This window comes from Amblyomma mixtum, chromosome 2, assembly GCF_055824585.1.
Source record: "Amblyomma mixtum isolate Tamu chromosome 2, ASM5582458v1, whole genome shotgun sequence".
In the NCBI taxonomy this organism is placed as follows: Eukaryota; Metazoa; Arthropoda; class Arachnida; order Ixodida; family Ixodidae; genus Amblyomma; species Amblyomma mixtum.
In genome coordinates, this window is record NC_143013.1 from 313,387,840 (window position 1) to 313,406,028 (window position 18,189).

General features: G+C 42.1%; 1 protein-coding gene across 3 annotated transcripts; it reads right to left on the reverse strand.

Moving 5' to 3' along the window:
- Nucleotides 1-702: 702 nt before the first annotated feature.
- Nucleotides 703-18,160, reverse strand: PhKgamma (phosphorylase kinase gamma). 3 transcript variants are annotated; one of them, XM_089575086.1, is made up of 15 exons: nt 17,990-18,160; nt 17,431-17,549; nt 16,817-16,989; nt 12,768-12,822; nt 11,339-11,404; nt 9,286-9,358; nt 7,703-7,793; nt 7,159-7,249; nt 6,954-6,983; nt 5,543-5,666; nt 4,513-4,593; nt 3,586-3,615; nt 3,139-3,183; nt 2,713-2,829; nt 703-2,045 (listed from the first exon to the last, which is right to left on the reverse strand). In XM_089575086.1, the coding sequence occupies exons 2-15, from the start codon at nt 17,532-17,534 to the stop codon at nt 1,908-1,910; spliced, it is 1,218 nt and encodes a 405-aa protein (XP_089431212.1). In that variant the 5' UTR covers nt 17,535-17,549; nt 17,990-18,160; the 3' UTR covers nt 703-1,907. The 3 variants fall into 3 exon arrangements, with proteins under 3 accessions (XP_089431212.1, XP_089431211.1, XP_089431213.1); XM_089575085.1 differs by having other exon boundaries at nt 17,431-17,553; nt 17,990-18,159; XM_089575087.1 differs by lacking the exon at nt 3,586-3,615 and having other exon boundaries at nt 17,431-17,553; nt 17,990-18,158.
- Nucleotides 18,161-18,189: the final 29 nt, after the last annotated feature.

An 18,189-nucleotide genomic window follows, 5' to 3' on the forward strand; every position in this document is an offset into this window, starting at 1 on the left:
TAAGAAAGGGCTGCTTAATTGCTATTATAGTACCAGGATGAGAGAAGACTGCCGGAAGCCTATATCAGACAGCATGCATAGTACAGTTAGCGAAGAACATCATCATCAGCCCGACTACGCCCACTGCATGGCAAAGGCCTCTCTTATTTCTCTCCAATTAACCCAGTCCTTTGCCAGCTGCAGCCACCATATTCCCACGAACTTCCTAATTTCATTCGCCCACCCAACTTTCTGCCGCTCCCTGCTAAGCTTGCCATCTCTTGGAATCTACTCCGTTACCCTTAAGGACCAGCGGTTATCTTGCCTTTGCATTACATGCCCTGCTTAAGCCCATTTCTTCCCCTTGATTTCGACTAGGATGTCATTAACCCGCGTTTCTTCCCTCACCCACTCTGCCCACTTCCTGTCCCTTAACGTTACACATCTCATTTTTCTGTCCATAGCTCGCTGCATAGTCCTTAGCTTGGAATAAGAACAACATAGCCTTGTCAAAAGTTTGTAGCTCACCGTAAACAGTAGGTGGCTGGTGCGGGAGCACTACAGAATTGTCTCAAGCGCATGAAAAGCGAAAAAAAAAAAAGGCTAGGCCAGAGGATTTTCAAAAGCCTAGTGTGGTATGCCTAAGAGCAGAAAGCTCTCATAAGTGTTTGTGGCGTGCACAAGCCTTCCACCCATTTCCTGTGGCTATGGAGACACACAATACATTGCATACGTATATTTATTTTGTCTGCTCTTCAGAAGCACACATTAAAGAAGTTGCTATCTCATGCAAACCTCTTGCGAATTACAAGGGCATAGTCATCCTCTATACAATAAAGCCTTCACTTGTCAGGTCCGACTTATAGAGACAAATACGCACTACTTACGCGATAAAAACCAGTCCTTGCAAAATGCCTTTCAAGCGTACATCACCTTTTGCTCATCAAAAAACCGTAACTTACAACCCAGAACAGACATGTACCTGTAAAAGACTGGCATGCCTGAATCTGCTGCACCTATTCAGGTTTGAGGGTAAGAACAAGAGTTTGGTGAAAAAGGAACAAGGCGCCAGTGTACGCCACAAGTGGCCCTAGCAATGCACAGTGACTCTCAAAAATGCACACTCCAATTCTCATAGCTACATACTACACTTTTATGTGAAGGGTACATGGTACCTAGCTACACCAGTGACAAGCCACTACAGCAACCTGAGCTACTGAACAAAGAATCTTGAGATTCATAGAATTGTGCCAGTGATCCCTTTCCACCTGCATTTCTTTTTGCCCAAAGACAAATGCTACCAACAACCTGTGTCTTCTAACAGTGTGACATAAAGTCAAGAGTTTCATTTCATTCAGCAAGCTACATCTCCCAATAACCAAATCCTCCAATCTCAAGAGTCACGGGCCTGCTGGCAACTTAACATGGGACGGTAGCCTGTATACAACCTTGCACAAGCTAATCAGGCTTTGCTCTCAGTAAAATATGACCTGCCAGTCGCACTCTTTCATACAGCTCTTGTTCCTCAGACAGATGAAAGCTAAGACACCATCTGAAGCTAAGGAAAGATCTTGCGCATTTAAGTGCTTCATTTGACTAGGAAAGGAAGTGTGCAAAACAAGCCAGCATAACTTTTTATGCCTCGCGTCCTTGTAAACAATCCTATCAATGCCTTTCAAAAATAGCCACCCATTAAAAGCAACAAAAGTTGCAATACCTGCCAAGCATTGTCAAATCTCCATTTTCAGGGGCATTGTACAATATACAGTAACCCAACACATGTTGAGGAGGGGGTGATGTAGGGATAACTGATGCATGCATATTGTCACAAGGTTGCTTGGTGCCAGGGCACAACTGTACAAGGAACAAGGTGCTTGTAGTGTCTTGATGCAAGGGGTGATGGCCTTGGGCAGAAAACATAGTTCTGCTTAGGCAGCTACTTGAGTTTCTTCATACATCTGCCGCAGCTCAATCTTGGGGTGATTCTCGAACAGAGCAGCTCGGTTCTGCATCTCCCCTTTCTTGACCCAGTGGCAGTAAACTCTGAAGGCACAGCCGTCGATTACCTGCAGGGAATGCACAAAACACTGTACCTCTCGATGCAAGCACTACAATTCTTAAACCCTTAAGGGCTCATTAAAAAAAAAAAGTACCAAAATGGTTCGAGATGTTTCATTAGCCATAGTGTACTGTTCACTCTTGGAGCTTCTTAAAGGAAGAGTTGGTTTTGAATAGCAGTACACAAAATGCACTATTCATCCATCGATTCCCTCCAAATCACTCGAGAGAGCACTCAAAACACGGCACTCCGCACAGGGCCTTCTCGCACCACCTACATTACGCTTAGTCTTCGGACTCGCAGCTGTTGCACTGTCTCCTTCACTTGAAGACTATGACGACGCCATGTTTGTTTGAAAGTGCAGGAAAATCTCATGCTAACAGGGTGAGCCTAGACACACAAAGAAAACCTCCTGCCATCTAGCGTGAAAATAAAAAAACGGTGCTACCACCTATGTTTTAAATGTAAAAGCACTATCTAACTGGCACCCCTTGTCATCAGCCATTTTTAAAGCACTGAAACACAAGCAAAAAGTGGCAACTGTTTGTGATGAGCTGAGGCCGCCATGAACCCTTAAGGGGTAAAGACTACTACAGGAAAGCTGCACTTCCTGAAAGAGCAAGGCTTTGCAAAAGAAAAAGGCTAAAAACATAAAATAAGATCAGCGATGATACCTTGCGCAAGGTCTTGATACGGTATGGGTTGGTACGTGCAATATTCAGGGACAGTGGCTCAGGTGTGTATCGCAGCCGTCGAATCCGCACCAGTGCTCTAACACAGAGGATGCCAAACTGCAGCGAGAGAAGAGAATTCACAGTGACAATCGCTGAAAGCAACAACAAGAAATGTTGATTTTTTGTTATTTTTTTTACATTACACAGGCATGACACAACCTACAGTAAGTATACAGGATATGAATAACTTGATTTTATTCCCTTGATAATTTACACAGTGTCATGTATGCTGGAACTAGCTTTTTTTCTCCCCTTCAGAAAAGTGCTTTCATGGTTCAAGTAGCTTCACCCACAAAAATATGTTGCACCAAAAAACACAATGTCCTTCTGTTAATATTAACAGGATGTAAGAAAGAGCTCATTTACCTGAAAAGTTTTCTTTGCATTGAAGATACGCTTTTGTACTCCCACCTAAAAGTGAATTAAAAAATTGCAGTCAAGCAAGGCACAGATATTACCATGATCTACAACTTTACATTCAACGCTTTAGAACAGCATTGGCACAAGCTTGAGGGAGGGGGGTAACATAATAATCACACTAAAAAAAAAAAAAAGCCTCTTGTTAACATCAAAAAGAAGTAACATGCTTAAGTACAAAATTTAGTACAAGGGCCTAGTATGAATGTAAGATACTGCACTACAGATTTTTCATTTACTCTATTGATGCTTCACATACCAACACATGACTGCTACAACCTATGCACGTCACTAGCGCAGGCAATATACTCTGAGCATAACCAACTACATGTACTACTATTTGCTACAGATTTGAGATGCAAAGTCAACCAAAACAGCATTGCTAGCAGTACTCACTTCTTCGGCGACGAAAACGGACGCACGCTTCTACACGAGTCACAAGACAAGAGAGAAACAAGCAGAACGGATATGCGTAAAACACGAGGACTCAGAGCAACACCAATAAGAAGCATGCAAACATGGCATGGCTTTGTATGCAGCAAGCATGGTACACATAGCATAGAACAAGAAGCTGAGCTATAAGCAAGCATTAGTGTTTGCCAGCTTTAGCACTGCATTGAAGTGGTTATTTAAGGAGTGGTCACTACTATCCGCTACTACACGCAAACTCAGTCAGCAATTCTTCAAACGTTCAAATGCTAAAAAAAAAAAATGCACCAAAAGACAGGTGCTTTAGAAATGCTGTGCAATTTTTCCTTGCTCCCTAAAAGTCCGGTACACATGCAGTCGGGTATGCAGGACAAGGCCACACAACACAGACCTCTGACAGCGCACCCGAATCACTACTAAGGCATGTTACATGCGACTGACAACAGCAAGCGAAGAGGACAAAGATTCGGGTTTGGGAGCATAAGAATGCACTACAGATAATACTGTGGCAGGAAGGAGACAACTTGGGGGTAGTTAAGAGACAAACCTCACATCAAGTTGCACAGGCAGGCTTTCCTGCACATCGCAATGCAACTACGGTGACCAACATCACAGAAAGAAGCTGAACTGGAGTTTAACCATCTCTGTTACGTTAGCAAGCTGGATTGATGAAACTCCCTGGGAGTGCATGCAACATACTTTAGTGAAGAAGCCATTGTGCATTTGGCACAATTATTAGCAAAAGCACTAGTAGCAGGGAGAAAAAATAAAATAACACGTTTCTCAGGAGACAGATCACTGAGACATCCTTAAATTCCATTACAGTATCACTGATGTGCACAAAGGGAGAGACAAAAAATAAAGAGAATGACAGGCAACAACTTAGTTACTTACAACTGCCTTGAAGAAGCTATGATCCAAAGCTTGAGAAGCATCTAGCCGCTGCCTTGGGTCAACGACGAGCAGTTTGCTTATCTAGGAAGAAAGACAAACATTAGGGTTAATAAACAATAATGATGATGATAACTAATCCAAATAAAAGGAACAATGTGGCATGGCACAAGCCCATGGCATGCTAAGCATTGTAGCTTTGCATTTCATCTCCAATTCACCCTACTCTAATAATTTCTTAGAATAGCACTCAGTAACAAAAAATAGTTTATCAGACGGCCACAATGGTATTGTGATTACTGGCCGCAATGCGCCTCCATGCACCGCAGGTATGAGAGTTACCCAGCAGAAGTGGACGAATAAAATCCTGGCAGCAATTTTTACCATTCCATAGAAATAGTTGACTTTGATAGCCCCGTAGAGACAGCAAAGGTGCCTTGTTTCTGCTCACACGCACATATATATCAACCTTACATCAAAAATAAGCTGGCCAAAGTAGTCTAAAAGTAAGAAGCTGGCGAAATTCGCAGCCAAATTCTTTAATAAGCTCACCCTTTATTTGGTCATGTTTTTTATTACGTTTCATATTTCCCCCCCCTAAAACTTTTGAACTTTTCACATCGACAAGTGCAGGCACTTTCCTTCCGAAGATGTAAACTAATTTTGATGTCTAATTAGAATCATTCAAAGTTAGATGTATTGTGCAAACATGCAACTCAATCATAAAGTTGAGCAATATGGTATCATATTTTCAAGGCGGAATTATTTTTAGTGCAACACATAGCACCTGTGCTGCACTAAAAATGGAGTGCATACTGCAACCGCGCAAAACGACGAGGGACGAAGAGAGGAAAGCACAGGTCGTTTTGCGCGGTTGCAGTATGCACTCCATTGTCAACCAACAACTAGCCCGCCTTCGCTTGTTATACCTGCACTAAAAAGAATCCCACCTTGAAAACATGATCTAACTAGTCCCCAAGCAAACACTGCTGAAATATGCTATCAGCATAGAAACAAAGATTAATGCCCTCACCAAGTCCTTGGGAGCTTCTGTGATGTCATCCCACTCTGGGCTACAGAACTCGTATTTGCCTTCCATGATGTTTCGCAGCATTACCATCTGCTTTCGGTGCCAGAATGGTGGGAAGCCCACCAGCCTACATGCAAAAAAAAAAAAAAAAAAAATGCGAAGGGTAATGTTTTACAATGCAACTCAACAACAATGGCTGTCATGCTTGTACTGTATCATGATTTTACAACTGAGAAAAAGCAAACGCACAGAAATGAGGAAGCGGGCTTGCCTTAAGTGTAAAAATTCCTTCTAAAGCATTTTTCAACATACTGGACTACCACCATTTTGTAAATTGTGTCCCAAACGAACACATAGACTATTGGAAGGCTCCGGACTGATTTGGACCACATGGGGTTCTTTAATGTGCGACGATACTGCATAGCAGACAGGTGCTTTTGTATTTCACCTCTATAAAAACTGCCCACTGCGGATGGGATCGAACACATGGCATTGGATTATTAGCCGAAAGCCAATGCCATGGAGCCACTACAACAGGTTGGACCGTTTCTGCATAACGTCCGATTTTAACGCGAATAGTCCATTATAACGCAAGATGCGACTTTTCGCTTCTATTTTAGGTAAAAAATTTCGCTTTACATTCAAGTAAATACAGTTCTAGCTGGAAAGATCATTTCTACCAAATTTCAAATCAGCGTAAGGTGGCTGCACAAGTCTCAAAACCCTTTGAACTACAGGTAGTATTGACAGATAGCCCCATCAAGTGAAGACATGAACATGCAGTACTTGTTTCGTAGAAGACTCACCGTACTGAATGACAAGCAATGCTTATTACTCACTTAACTGTCCCCCAGGAATGTTCTTCAGCTGACATCCTGTCCTCTATGAATACTCTATTTCAAAAAATATGGGTGGCCGCACTTTCGACCGCTCAGATGAATTTGCACAGCGCTGTATTTGTATTTGCACTTTACAGTGTGACAGAGAGGAAGAGAAGCTTGTGCAACAACTGCCTTCCAGTGTTGGATATCTTGGCTACTAATAAGCCTGCTGGCAATTTGCATGGCAGCAATAAGCGAAAAAAACTTCAAGCTCTTTTTTTGTACATATTCTTTGCACGAGCAGCACGACACACAACATAGGGATGTTGAAGTATAGAGAATGGAGGAAATTTCTGACATTTACCGCAATCTAACGGTGCTAAAGCTTCCATAAAATTTTTTTCCAAGAACTTATCCTAACAGCCCATTGGTTATCCACTAATACCCAAAAAGCAAGAACTATGTGCGCTAACATTCTAGGAAGTTATGAATCAATTTGTCTTTAAATGCTCCAAGAATGTCAAGCTTGTTGCAGCTACAATAATGCGGCAGTAATAAATTGTAAATGCCGCCAGCAGACCTGTAGTACTTACAGCGTGTACATGATGACTCCGCAAGCCCAGCTGAAAAAAAAAAAGTAAATATTTTCACCAAAACAAGCAGACAATGCACTTGCAAAACGAAACAAAAGGACATTCCACACGGAAAATAACAAAAAAAAATCCTTCAATCAAACGGAAACCACTGTAGGTCATGCAACATTGAAGATAAAAATTCAACACGTATTCTGATACTTACATATCAACTTGCTTGTTATAGCCCTCGGAACATTCATACATCGATGCCTTCAACAGCTCAGGCGCCAAGTAGCCAGGTGTACCGCAGAGCTCTGCGTTATCAGAAAAACAAATAAATCAATTTTTAGGTAATATTTACTTTGGGAAAAATTACGATATATGTCATGGGTGACAAGGTTAAAAAAATGCAGGCCATCCGAGCCTTGCCAACAGAGGCACCTACAAATAAAATTTAACCATAGCACTGATAGCAGAATATATCGAACATAAGTAATGCAACACGAACAAAAATGTAGATTGCAATACATAACGCTCATATATATCACGAACAGGCGCTCCAGAAGGCAAATATATAAATGAAAATACCAGGAATATTTGACAGATGCTTGAGTACATTATAAAATTTAACAACAGAAAACTTATCACGAATTGTTTCCTTTTACTCCTCTATTGCAAAAGCACCCAGCAAGGAGCTCCTAGCGGCTCAAAACGATTTCAGAAGGAAAGCACCTGAATACGTGGCCATAATAATATAAGGTGCATACCTGATAAAGTTTCACCTTCGGCTAACTGGGTGGCAAAACCAAAGTCGGTGACCTTGACATTCAACTCGTCATCCAGGAGTATGTTTTCTGGCTAAAGAAGAGAAAAGGTCCCAGCATGTGAGCAAAAGCATGCGTGCTGCATTCATGTGAATAATATACCAACATCCCCCTCTCCTCTCCAAAAAAAAATCTTGTGCACTCCTTTTCTGTTTCCTATCTGATATACTACTACAGTGATAATGATCTCAATACCAGAGCGAGTTCTTCAACAGTTGAATGTTCCATTTTTATGAATATTCTAAAAAAAAAAATTCACTTAAAAGTAAACATTCTTTTTTGTAGCTGATATTACATCGTACTTGGATCCATCATATATGGATGAATCCTTTAAAGGTGCACTGAAGAGGAATCTGAACCTGTCTTTTTGCCGCGGGAACTCGATCTACACGTTCCGAGCTTTCTTAGAAACTGTGATTTACGGCCCTGTGTGGCCGATTTCCCCAATTAAATCGAATTAACGTCCGGCTCCCACCTTTTTTTTTTAAATTCTGCCTCGTACGGTGGGCGGAGTCGACCAACGCGTGAAGCGCCTTTCACCCAGTCCGTGGCGGCTTGCCGCTCTGCCATCGGCGGAGTAATACGTAGTAGTCCGTAGTAGCAAATAGTCCGCGCGTATTTTTATTTATTCCGGCTTATTTTCCGGCTATATTATCTGCGAATGAAACTATTTATTCATGGAAACCTAAAAACAAAATAAAGCGAAAGCAAAGCCTCCACGGGACTGGGTGAAAGGCGCTCCATGCGTTGGTCGACTCCGCCCACCGTACGAGGCAGAATTAAAAAAAAAAGGCGGGAGCCGGACGTTAATTCGTTTTAATTGGAGAAATCGGCCACACAGGGCAATAAGTCACTGTTTCTAACAATGCTAGGAACGTGTGGATCGAGTTCCCGCGGCAAAAAGACGAGTTCAGAATCCTCTTCAGTGCACCTTTAATAGATTCTCCAGTTATTGGTCTACTCACTGATTCATGAAGTATTTACAGCTCTGCGAGGAATTAGAAGCAATGGGAGACCAGGTCGGGCACAAGAACATCTTCCAAGAAGAAGATGAGAGCATAGAACTTTGTCTGGTCCACTCATGAAGCAGATCAGGGTGTCACAAATTGGTTGGGAAAAGTGCTAAGCATATTTTCATAGGCACAAAGTTAGTTCAGGTGCTTTGCAATGGCACACTTGTACCACCGTAAACCGCCAGCAAAGTTGTAGGAGGAAAAGAAAAAATAAGATGAAAAAGAAGAAAAGAAACGTGTTGAAGTTGGACAAATAAAACCCAGAAATACGGCGACTGCAGTAAGTATAATTTTACATCTACAATCAAACAACCAGCATGCTCTCTTTCATGAGCATCACTGCTTGATACGGCTCCACTCAAGAAGTGGAAATAAAGTTGAATGAAATGGCTCCAGCACAAACACGTGTAAGCACACTGCATCTTACAACAGTTACTGTAAGATAGGCTGCAATAAAACCAGCTTTAAACTAGTAATGAAGTTGCTAGTAATTCATTTGCAACGAACACTCACTTTAAGGTCTCGATGGACAATGCCTTTTGAATGTATGAACTCAACTGCTTCAAATAGTTGCTTCATGATACTCCTGCAAATAGAGAAAATGAGGAAGAGAGAAAAAAGAAAACAACTATGAGCATAATTGTGCAAGACATAGTATGCTGAAATGACCTGGATGGCTTTGGCTCATTTAAAGAAGTGGAGACACCAAATTGTTTGGAATGTGTTTTTACTCTAGAATAATTTATACGACATGAGTAAACATTAGGCGTTTCAACAACCAAAATTTCAAATACAAATCGAATAATTTGATATTCGGTTCATAATCGTAATCGAGAATTTCCGAATACAGCTGATCCCAAATATACTGGACTCGAAGGGGATCGCAAAATAGTTTCATATATTGATAATTTGATATAAGAAACGTGGTAATTGATGAGCTTATTTGTAACCCAGAAGCATGTAAACGTATCGTGCACCCATACTAGCATACTGGCATACTACCCATACTGGCATATTGGCAGTACACCACTCGCTGGGTGGTGCTAGGCCTAGCTCACTTCGCATCATAAAGCCGCAGCAAACGGTGTTTTGGAAGAAGCCACTGCCGATCATAACAGGTCTAATGCTGTCACTGGCGCACTGTAAATGCAATAATATAGAAATTAAACTTAAGATACAGTTGATTTTTGCGTTGCCTTTACCAGCGAAGCAGACTTGTGATAGCCTCTGCAAGCCTTCGGTCAGCTTGGCCGGCTTTACCGCATGACAACCGGTGCACTGAACACCGGCTTCTCTGCATGAGAGCACTGTGGCGTTTAAAACAAGCACACCAGACTAAAGGCTGCCCTCAAGCACAGCCCATGTTCACATCATCTTGAGATTTTACAGTGCTAGTGCTGCCAGTAGATGCTTACGGCAAAGGCCCTTCCTGGCACAGGCTGCTCTTCCTGAGCAACCTCTCGTGGCCAGTCATTGATTAAACTGCCATGTGCCTTGGTGGCCAGTTTGCTCACAGTCCGGTGGGCATGTCGTGATGATGCCACAAGAGCACACACCTATGTGACGCAAATGGTCACCAATGCCACCGTTGACACCAATGCTGACGGCACCGTCGAACAATTTTTTCCAACATCGGGATATTAACGCGCTCACGTTATAATTATCACATTATCTACACAACTCATTCTTCCAAAAATCATTTCTCTGTGTGCATGAGCAGCTCAAAACAGCAGCTTCTGCTACCTCTTCCAAGTCAACTGTCATGCCAGAGCAGCGACCTGGAGCCATAATTAAAGTTATCTATGCATTCTATGCTTGAAAGTTCTGTGTTCCACTTTTTCACTGTGTGCATGGTATGCAGTAAAACAACTGTTTTTAAAACGGCACAGTTTGAAACTGAGCTTTGTGATTGAAGAGTGTAATTTTATCACAGCTGCGAAGCACTATGTGTATGGAGACATGAGTACTTACTGTCACAAATTTCGAGCAGTAAAGGCGAAATACAATGAACAGCCAACTTCAACCCTGATATAACAAATTTACATGCCGGCGCTTGTCTGCTGCGTAGGCCATGGCAGGCGATACTGTGGTCTGCACTGTGCTTCAGCGGCAACCACGTCAGGGCAGAAATAAACAAGAAAAATGTCTGTGGACCATATTCCTTGTGACAATATTAATTACTTTATTTCACGAAGATTAATTAGTGCACCTACCAACTAGTAGGAGCCACATTCATTGAGCAATGCCAAATAGCTGAGACCAATTGACTAAATTTTACAGTTCACTCAATCAGTTCCGCCAGCAGAACCAAATGGCCATGGCAAGTCGACTAAGTACCACAAATGAACTCAATGCTTCAATTTATGAAAAAACTATTACTGCTATTGCTGCTATCAGATGCACAAATGTACCAATAAAATATTCATAATTTTGTGCTTGTTACTGTTTTCTCTTAATAGGGAATAGCAGAAAGAGTAGTGGAATTGCTCATTCTGCGCCTTCAATGACCACAAGTGTTCAACCACTATACAGCACGATAATAAGAGGAACAGAAGTATATATTTACTTGGTCTTTTTCTCCGAAAGGGCGACAACACTGGTGAGGTAGTCAAAGAGCTCCCCATGTCGGCACCTAGAATAACCAATAAGGTCAATGGCATGAGAACCATGGCCTATATGCAATTCTATTTGTGATGACCACAGTATGCTTGATAATGAGCATATGAGTGACGCCTGAATACAGCCCATTTGTGGTGTGGCCATATGTACGAGGTTTGAAAGCAACCTGATTAATGCAATGAACGACTGCACCAACCCTTGATGCTATCGGTTGCCCTTTGACACTTAAAGTCACAGAACAATCGTAACAGGAACGGCCAACTCCACAAACGTACAATGCTCATTTAGATAAAATTTGCTTTCCGCTGCGCACAAAGATAACACACTGTAAGTGAAAATTCGCATGACTATGCTGTTATCAGATAATGGGAGTCTGTCACTGTTACCTGATGGTTTGTTGAATAATAAATTGAGTACTGATGCTTCTTGATTATTGCAAGAATGTGACCCTGGCAACTGATTGAACTGATCTATTTATATCCATTGCCCGTAAACATTCGTGAAAGGGTGTGCAAAAAAAAAAAAAAGGATGACGAGTATAACTAAGACATGCAATGCTGTGGTGCCACTGTGTGGCATGCAACCCACTTAAGACAGATACCTCATAGGTCCTGGCCAAGAAAAGTAGTTGGTAAGATCTACTAGGCCTCGAGCTACACAAACTTGCCGAGCGAGTAGCAGCGACATGTGCTGCTATGGCATGCGTTCAAGCCACATTAGGAAACCATTTCCTCAAGCTGATTTCTTGCAAGGTGGAATACAACAAAATCCAAGTGACTGAGTCAGACCTGAGCCAGCCTTGATGACTCTCATAGTCATCTCTGAGTGGTAGATCTGTACCCATGTGTCTCAGGGTATTTGTGGCGCAAAAAATAAACTGCTCTATCAACACACAACCAGTGGCTTTTGCACTCCAGTTTTTAAGTATATTTCCATATTTCATTTTGCTGACTCTCCCTCCTGGTGAACCAGAATAATTAAAGGGTTCAATACAGCTCCACTGGCAACTGTGATAGCATGATCACGTTTCTTAAACGCAATACTAGAGTACTTAGCAATACACATCAATACATCGGCAAGTTAGCTGTAATGATGAAAACACCGGCTGAGCAGCGTGAAAGTTTGGCCAATTTTCCAGCACAAAAGAAGGAGCAATTTAAACCACAGTTACCATGACCATGAAAAGGCAACCTTCTGGATTTTCTCAACAGTGAAGACTGCCTTCAAAAAGCATCGTTTAACACTTGTAAATGCAAGGACACATGCTGTGTGCTTGTCAAATATGAAGATTGTGTAAAAAGCAAAATGCAACATTTGTGTACAGTGTAATGCTGTAGACAGCAATGCACTTTCACAATGAGAAGAGCTATACTCACAATTCCAGCACCAAAAAGATAAAAGTAGTTGACTCAAATACGTCATGCAGCTCAACTGTAAGCAGAACAAACATGCAAGTTTAGGTAGGCAATCATGTCAGGATGTCAACATGTTCTCTCAGTGCACTGACATCAAAAAGCAGTAAAACAGATGCCTTTACATACCATATTAGACAGGGAGTAGGCAACTGATTTGTACTGGCAGGTAATAAACCTCTAAAACAATACTGCAACTCTTGCGACAAGATGCAACCATCTTTTCGTGCGACCATGAGTAAAAAAACTGCTTTAGATGAAATAAACAAATTGGCTTTAAACAGGCCTTCTTAACACGGAGTACTTTAGGCTAAAATTTGGCCAGGATTTTGCTGACGTCAAGGCTGCACACCAGTCCATTACCTTTCACTAAAAAATGGGTGTGGCCACAGACACGGAAACAACGGAATGAAGTTCAAAACACAGAAGACACTTCTTTACCAAAGTTACTAAAATCTTCCAGGGACCAGTTATTTACACAGTGCTCAAGAGGGGAACACCATTGTTTGGCATTATTAATATCTAGGAGCTGAACGTAAGCTCCACCTCACAAGAGACACAGAAGTCCAGTTGGCATACTCTTTTCCTTCTTGGTTCAATGTTCAGGTACAGATGCACTCAGTATTAGTTGCGACACGCAAAACATGGCTGGAGTTTCCTTCACGAAGCATTGGAAGCATAGGGGTAGCTAAACTATGTATTTTGCTTCAAATCGAAAGTGTAGAAATTTCTGCAGCAGGTATTGCAATGTTGTTAATTGCTATGAAATGAAAATAGCATTGCAGTTGACACCGGCATGTTGCAGGTCATACTGAACACAACAGTACATGTCTGGTCCCCAGCCATTTCGTGAACATTTCCAGCCAGAGCCAGAGGCTTTTGACCACTCAGAGATCATCATAACCATCTACTGCTCTGCCCACCAGTGAGCTGTGCTAGCATATGCTGCGCCTTAAGCATAATATGTTTACTCCACAAACTTTTGGGGCATTGCGTTTCCTTGAATTTTCAGGTAAAATATTCCTTCGCAAATGTGTGCACCACCACGTAGTAGATACCAATTGCATTTTGAAATATCCAGTTCAAATTTAGATATCGTTTTGCATATAGTATGTGCAATAGCGGCGCAGCACTACAACTACTTATATCAGCAAGCATGTCCTGTTTTTAGCTGGCAGAATAGGCCCTTTGCCTTCAACGCACATTGGGACATCTTCATAACGAATCACCTCAAGAACTGCTGGAGATAGTGCAATGACAGAGGTGTCATTATATTCAGTGTCTTCTAGTGTGCCAGGATCAATGTTTTGTAATTTGTTCTCTCTTCATTGTTATATTCTTAGGGCAACCATCTGTAGCTGTTTTTCTGCAAACAGCTTGCAAAACAAAACAAGACCTGTTCAGTTAGGCCTTCACTAACCTGGTACAGTGGTTCCTTCTCATTGTGTGCATGAACTGCTAAAGAAACAATTCTCAGCTCAGTATTTGCTGAACTAATGGGGCTTCCATGCAATGTTGCTCAGTTAAAAGAACAATGAACTTCCTCTGGACAATAACGCCATAAAAACAAAGGTTAATCACACCATTTTGTTCAGAAACAAAGATAACTGCAAGAAAGCGACAAGTTATATATACATATCCATTTATTTTGCTTTTTTTATTATTTTACCCATCCAGTTTTGGTAACTTATTATTCTGTATCGCTCTGTAAGAAATGATCAAATATACACTGTTGCCACTCACGACAGCCTTGCTCTGTTTTGCCAGAAAGAGGAGCAAGTCATTAGTTATGTTACCTTTTATTTCAGTTACAATTAAGTAATAACAGTTTTGGCAAACCTGGCGATGAATGTTGTGGTTTACGATACAATTTTCATCAGTTCTACTTTAATATGACACCAATTTTGAGGCCAGTGCGGTTTTTGGGACAGACAAATGAATAGAGCTAACAATACCTAATGGTTATCCACTGAGCTTTCTTCTCACACAAAACAGGAAACTAGCTGCCATGGTGGCTCAATCCAGTATTTGGCTGCTAAGTACAAGGTCATAGGACTGAATCCTGGCCACGGCGGCCACATTCCGATAAAGGCAAAATGCAAAAAACGCCCACGTGCTCCGTGATGTTTGTATATGGTTGTAATTCAAATCAAATAAGTTTATTCAAACATCCTCAGATGCTAAGCAATGTGAACAAAAAGCCTTAAAAGACTTGAAAAGGTCCGTGCCCTCTACAAGGCGTACAGTGGAAAACATGGGATGGTACAAAATGGGGAATGCATTTGCAGAATGCAGCTGCTCACCAGGGTTGCCGTTGAGAATTTCTCAAAAAGAGCCAGAACTGAAGCTAAAAGTAGCCAAAAGTAGCCACGCCACCTGATCTTGGCGCCAAATTTGTAGCCAAGTAGAAAAGAACCATTATTATAAGCAACTTTTATTAATGAACAATAAATAATATCATTTTGAATCAGCACAAGAACACAGAGTAAATAAAGAGCATGGAATTTTGGGCCTCTTGCTCGGCCTTCAAGTATCAAGTACGTTCCAAATAAATAAAAGTTCAGTCCGCATAGTTTACCTAGAGTAGATAGTGTTCTTGCCGGAGTAATTATGGCACATTCTATGATGCCATAATTACGATGATGCTGTTTTTTCTTGGAGTTGTAGCCCAAATTTGATTCGCAGAATCGCCATAAGCAAGTCCGGCTTCATTTTGTTACGGATCTCTGTTTTCGGCAAGTTCACGCAAGAGAACACGCGCTCTGCATCAGCATTAGAAATTGAAAGGGTCAAAATTTGCAGCGCTCCTAGCGCCAGGTGTTGAAAAGGGCATTCGCCGTAAGTGTCCTTGTATGATGCCGCTGCGTGCCAGAAAGTCAAACATGATGCGCGATCAAGTGCACCCCTAATTCTCTGCTGCTGGCGTATTTCAGACTCCAGTTCGTTGGAGGAATATATGCGTCGAGGACGCGCGCGCGCATCAAGGCGATCAGGACAGCAATGATGACAGCAAAGCTTGGAAATAATTGTTCTTTTCTGTTCTTGCTTGCTATTGTATATCCAATTGCAAAAAAAAAAATGGCTAGTAAGTGCGCCAAAATACAAGTTCAAAGTAGCCAGAAAGTAGCCAAGGAGCCAGCGGGAAATTTTCATCGCCAGGCGTGGTCGAAAAGTAGGCAATTTGGCGCAAAGTAGCCACCAACGGCAACCCTGCTGCTCACCAACAAAAAGGGGTACAGGAGGAAAAAACGTAATAAAAATAATGAAGGCAACTAATTTCAGCTTAGGGAACAAGGAAGATGTGGAGTATAATATATGTTTGACATTAGAAAAGAAAGGAAACAAGAAAAAATAAAACACTTGAAATTGTACACATTACACAAAACAGACAGAGAGCCAACTATATTGCCATGCGTATTTAAGTTTAGGTTACAGAAACATAGTGCATAAATCCTTGAATTATTAATCGGTAAGATCTGCATTATCTTCTCCAGACAGTTTGTTTAGAATAAATGGCAAACGAAATTTCAGCATTTGTTTCCCGTAATTTGTGCGGCATGGATCAACTTTCCATTTTTCTGGATTTCATGTACAATACACAGGATGGTTCGCCTTAAGCCCGGCTAGTTTATATAGGAGTATAACTGCTGTACAGAGATAACGTTAAATTTTCTAAACAATTCAGCTGAGTGTGAATAACAAGGGGCTTCACCATGTTTCTGTGAACGCAACAGTTCATTAATATTTTCAAGTGTCGTTGTTGCCCAGACAAGCGTGCCATAATTAATCCGGAGTTCTCACTACAGCATCCCTTCATAGCTTGCATGCAGCTTCAGGATGTGAAACACCACACACCAAGCTACAAATAGCAAGCTGCTGGAACTGTCCTGCCCAGTACGTAGTTGTAGAGCAAAAAGTTGCAGAACAGTGCTCAGTTTTCATCTCCAGAGTGTTTCACCTTTGACGCAGTACAACATGCTACATAAACAAACATTCATAGTAACAACACTTACTAATGTAGGGGTGGCCAGCGACTCTCTTCAGCACTTCGATTTCCCTTTTCGTCGCTTGGTAGAGACTTGTTGGCCCCGACCCATCAGTGTCTGAGCTGATATCGATGATTTTTGCAGCAAACTCTTCCCCTGTCTCCTTGTTGATGCACCGCCTCACCGTGCTACTGATTCCTCTGTAACAAGACATCAGGTTCTGGCACCACGACGTAAAGTGCAGTTTAGAAGGCGACATGCATGCTATTACCACCATTACTGACAAGTAAGAGTGCAATTTTAGGTGGCTGTAACAACATGTTCTCAAAGATTACAGGAAGCTGACAATGACACAGTAGTGCACTTACACTATTGGCAAATAATAGTTCGTGCTGTACGCTGCAATCGGTTCAGGTCATGACAGCCGGTGTAGTATGCACTATAGCACAGAATAATTAAAATTCATTGGCAAGGGAGATCTCTCAAGCTCTCAGGAAGAAGAAAACAAATGCTCACTTGCTTCTGGCAAAATCCACCCTGCTTAGTTCACTTCCCCCAGCAGCCCTCAAGTCCAATATGCTGGATTTAAGGGCGGTACTATGAAACAAAGAAACTATGACGTGAACAAGGTAAGGTGTTACCTTCCCAATATCTCTTTTGGCTCGTACTTCGCGTAGAATTCTTTGGCAACATCCTTGTCAGGGAGATCATCCTCTTGACGCTCCTGTAACTTCGGGGCAACCATCACATTAGCTTTAACCTACCTGGAACCAATGTGCGGCAACGTCAGAAACAATATTCAAAAGGCAGCGCGTTTTTTGCACTGCCAAGCGCTTCGGCACCACGGCTGTACATCACAAAGCTTTATTTTGCGCCACATCAGAAGGAAGCTTTATATAGCATCAGATGGGCAGGCCGAGCTAGCTATTGCTAAGTTCTCGGCCTTCTCATTTCCAGCCTAAACAACAAAAATTATCTAACGAGATGATATACAGTGCACTTTCTCGGGCAGCTCTAGCTCAAGAAGTCCGACCTTTAACCATGACCGCGAAAGGGAACTGCGCCGAGCGGTATAATTGGGTTGAAATTAGTCGCACGGGTCGGCACGAAACTCTCACTGTGCCAGGGAACAATAGGTCGTTTTCCACGACGTTTCGCCCAGTCGCTAGCGTATTTTGAAGTTGGGGGTCAATCGCTCACCTCAAACGATTGTGGTTAAATCCCATTCATGCTATTTTCGAGGCTTCATCCTACGAAAAGCAGGAGGGCGAACTCCGCTTGCCCTGCCTTGTCGGGTACTACGGCAAATCTGAAAGCACGGTGAAAAATAAAACAAACCTCCTCTCGCGTGAGGACATGAGAGATGGCGCAGCGGGCGGACGCTCGCTAGCGCTCGCTCA

Bases quoted from the DNA above. Each gene is read 5' to 3' on its own strand.
- PhKgamma (XM_089575086.1), bottom strand. From the start codon at position 17,534: ATGGTTGCCCCGAAGTTACAGGAGCGTCAAGAGGATGATCTCCCTGAC. The intron at 7,794-9,285 runs GTGAGTGTTCGT...TCTCTTCTTTAG, and splicing joins TTGTCCATCGAGACCTTAAA to CCAGAAAACATACTCCTGGA. The intron at 3,184-3,585 runs GTGAGTACTGCT...ATTCACTTTTAG, and splicing joins CCGTTTTCGTCGCCGAAGAA to GTGGGAGTACAAAAGCGTAT.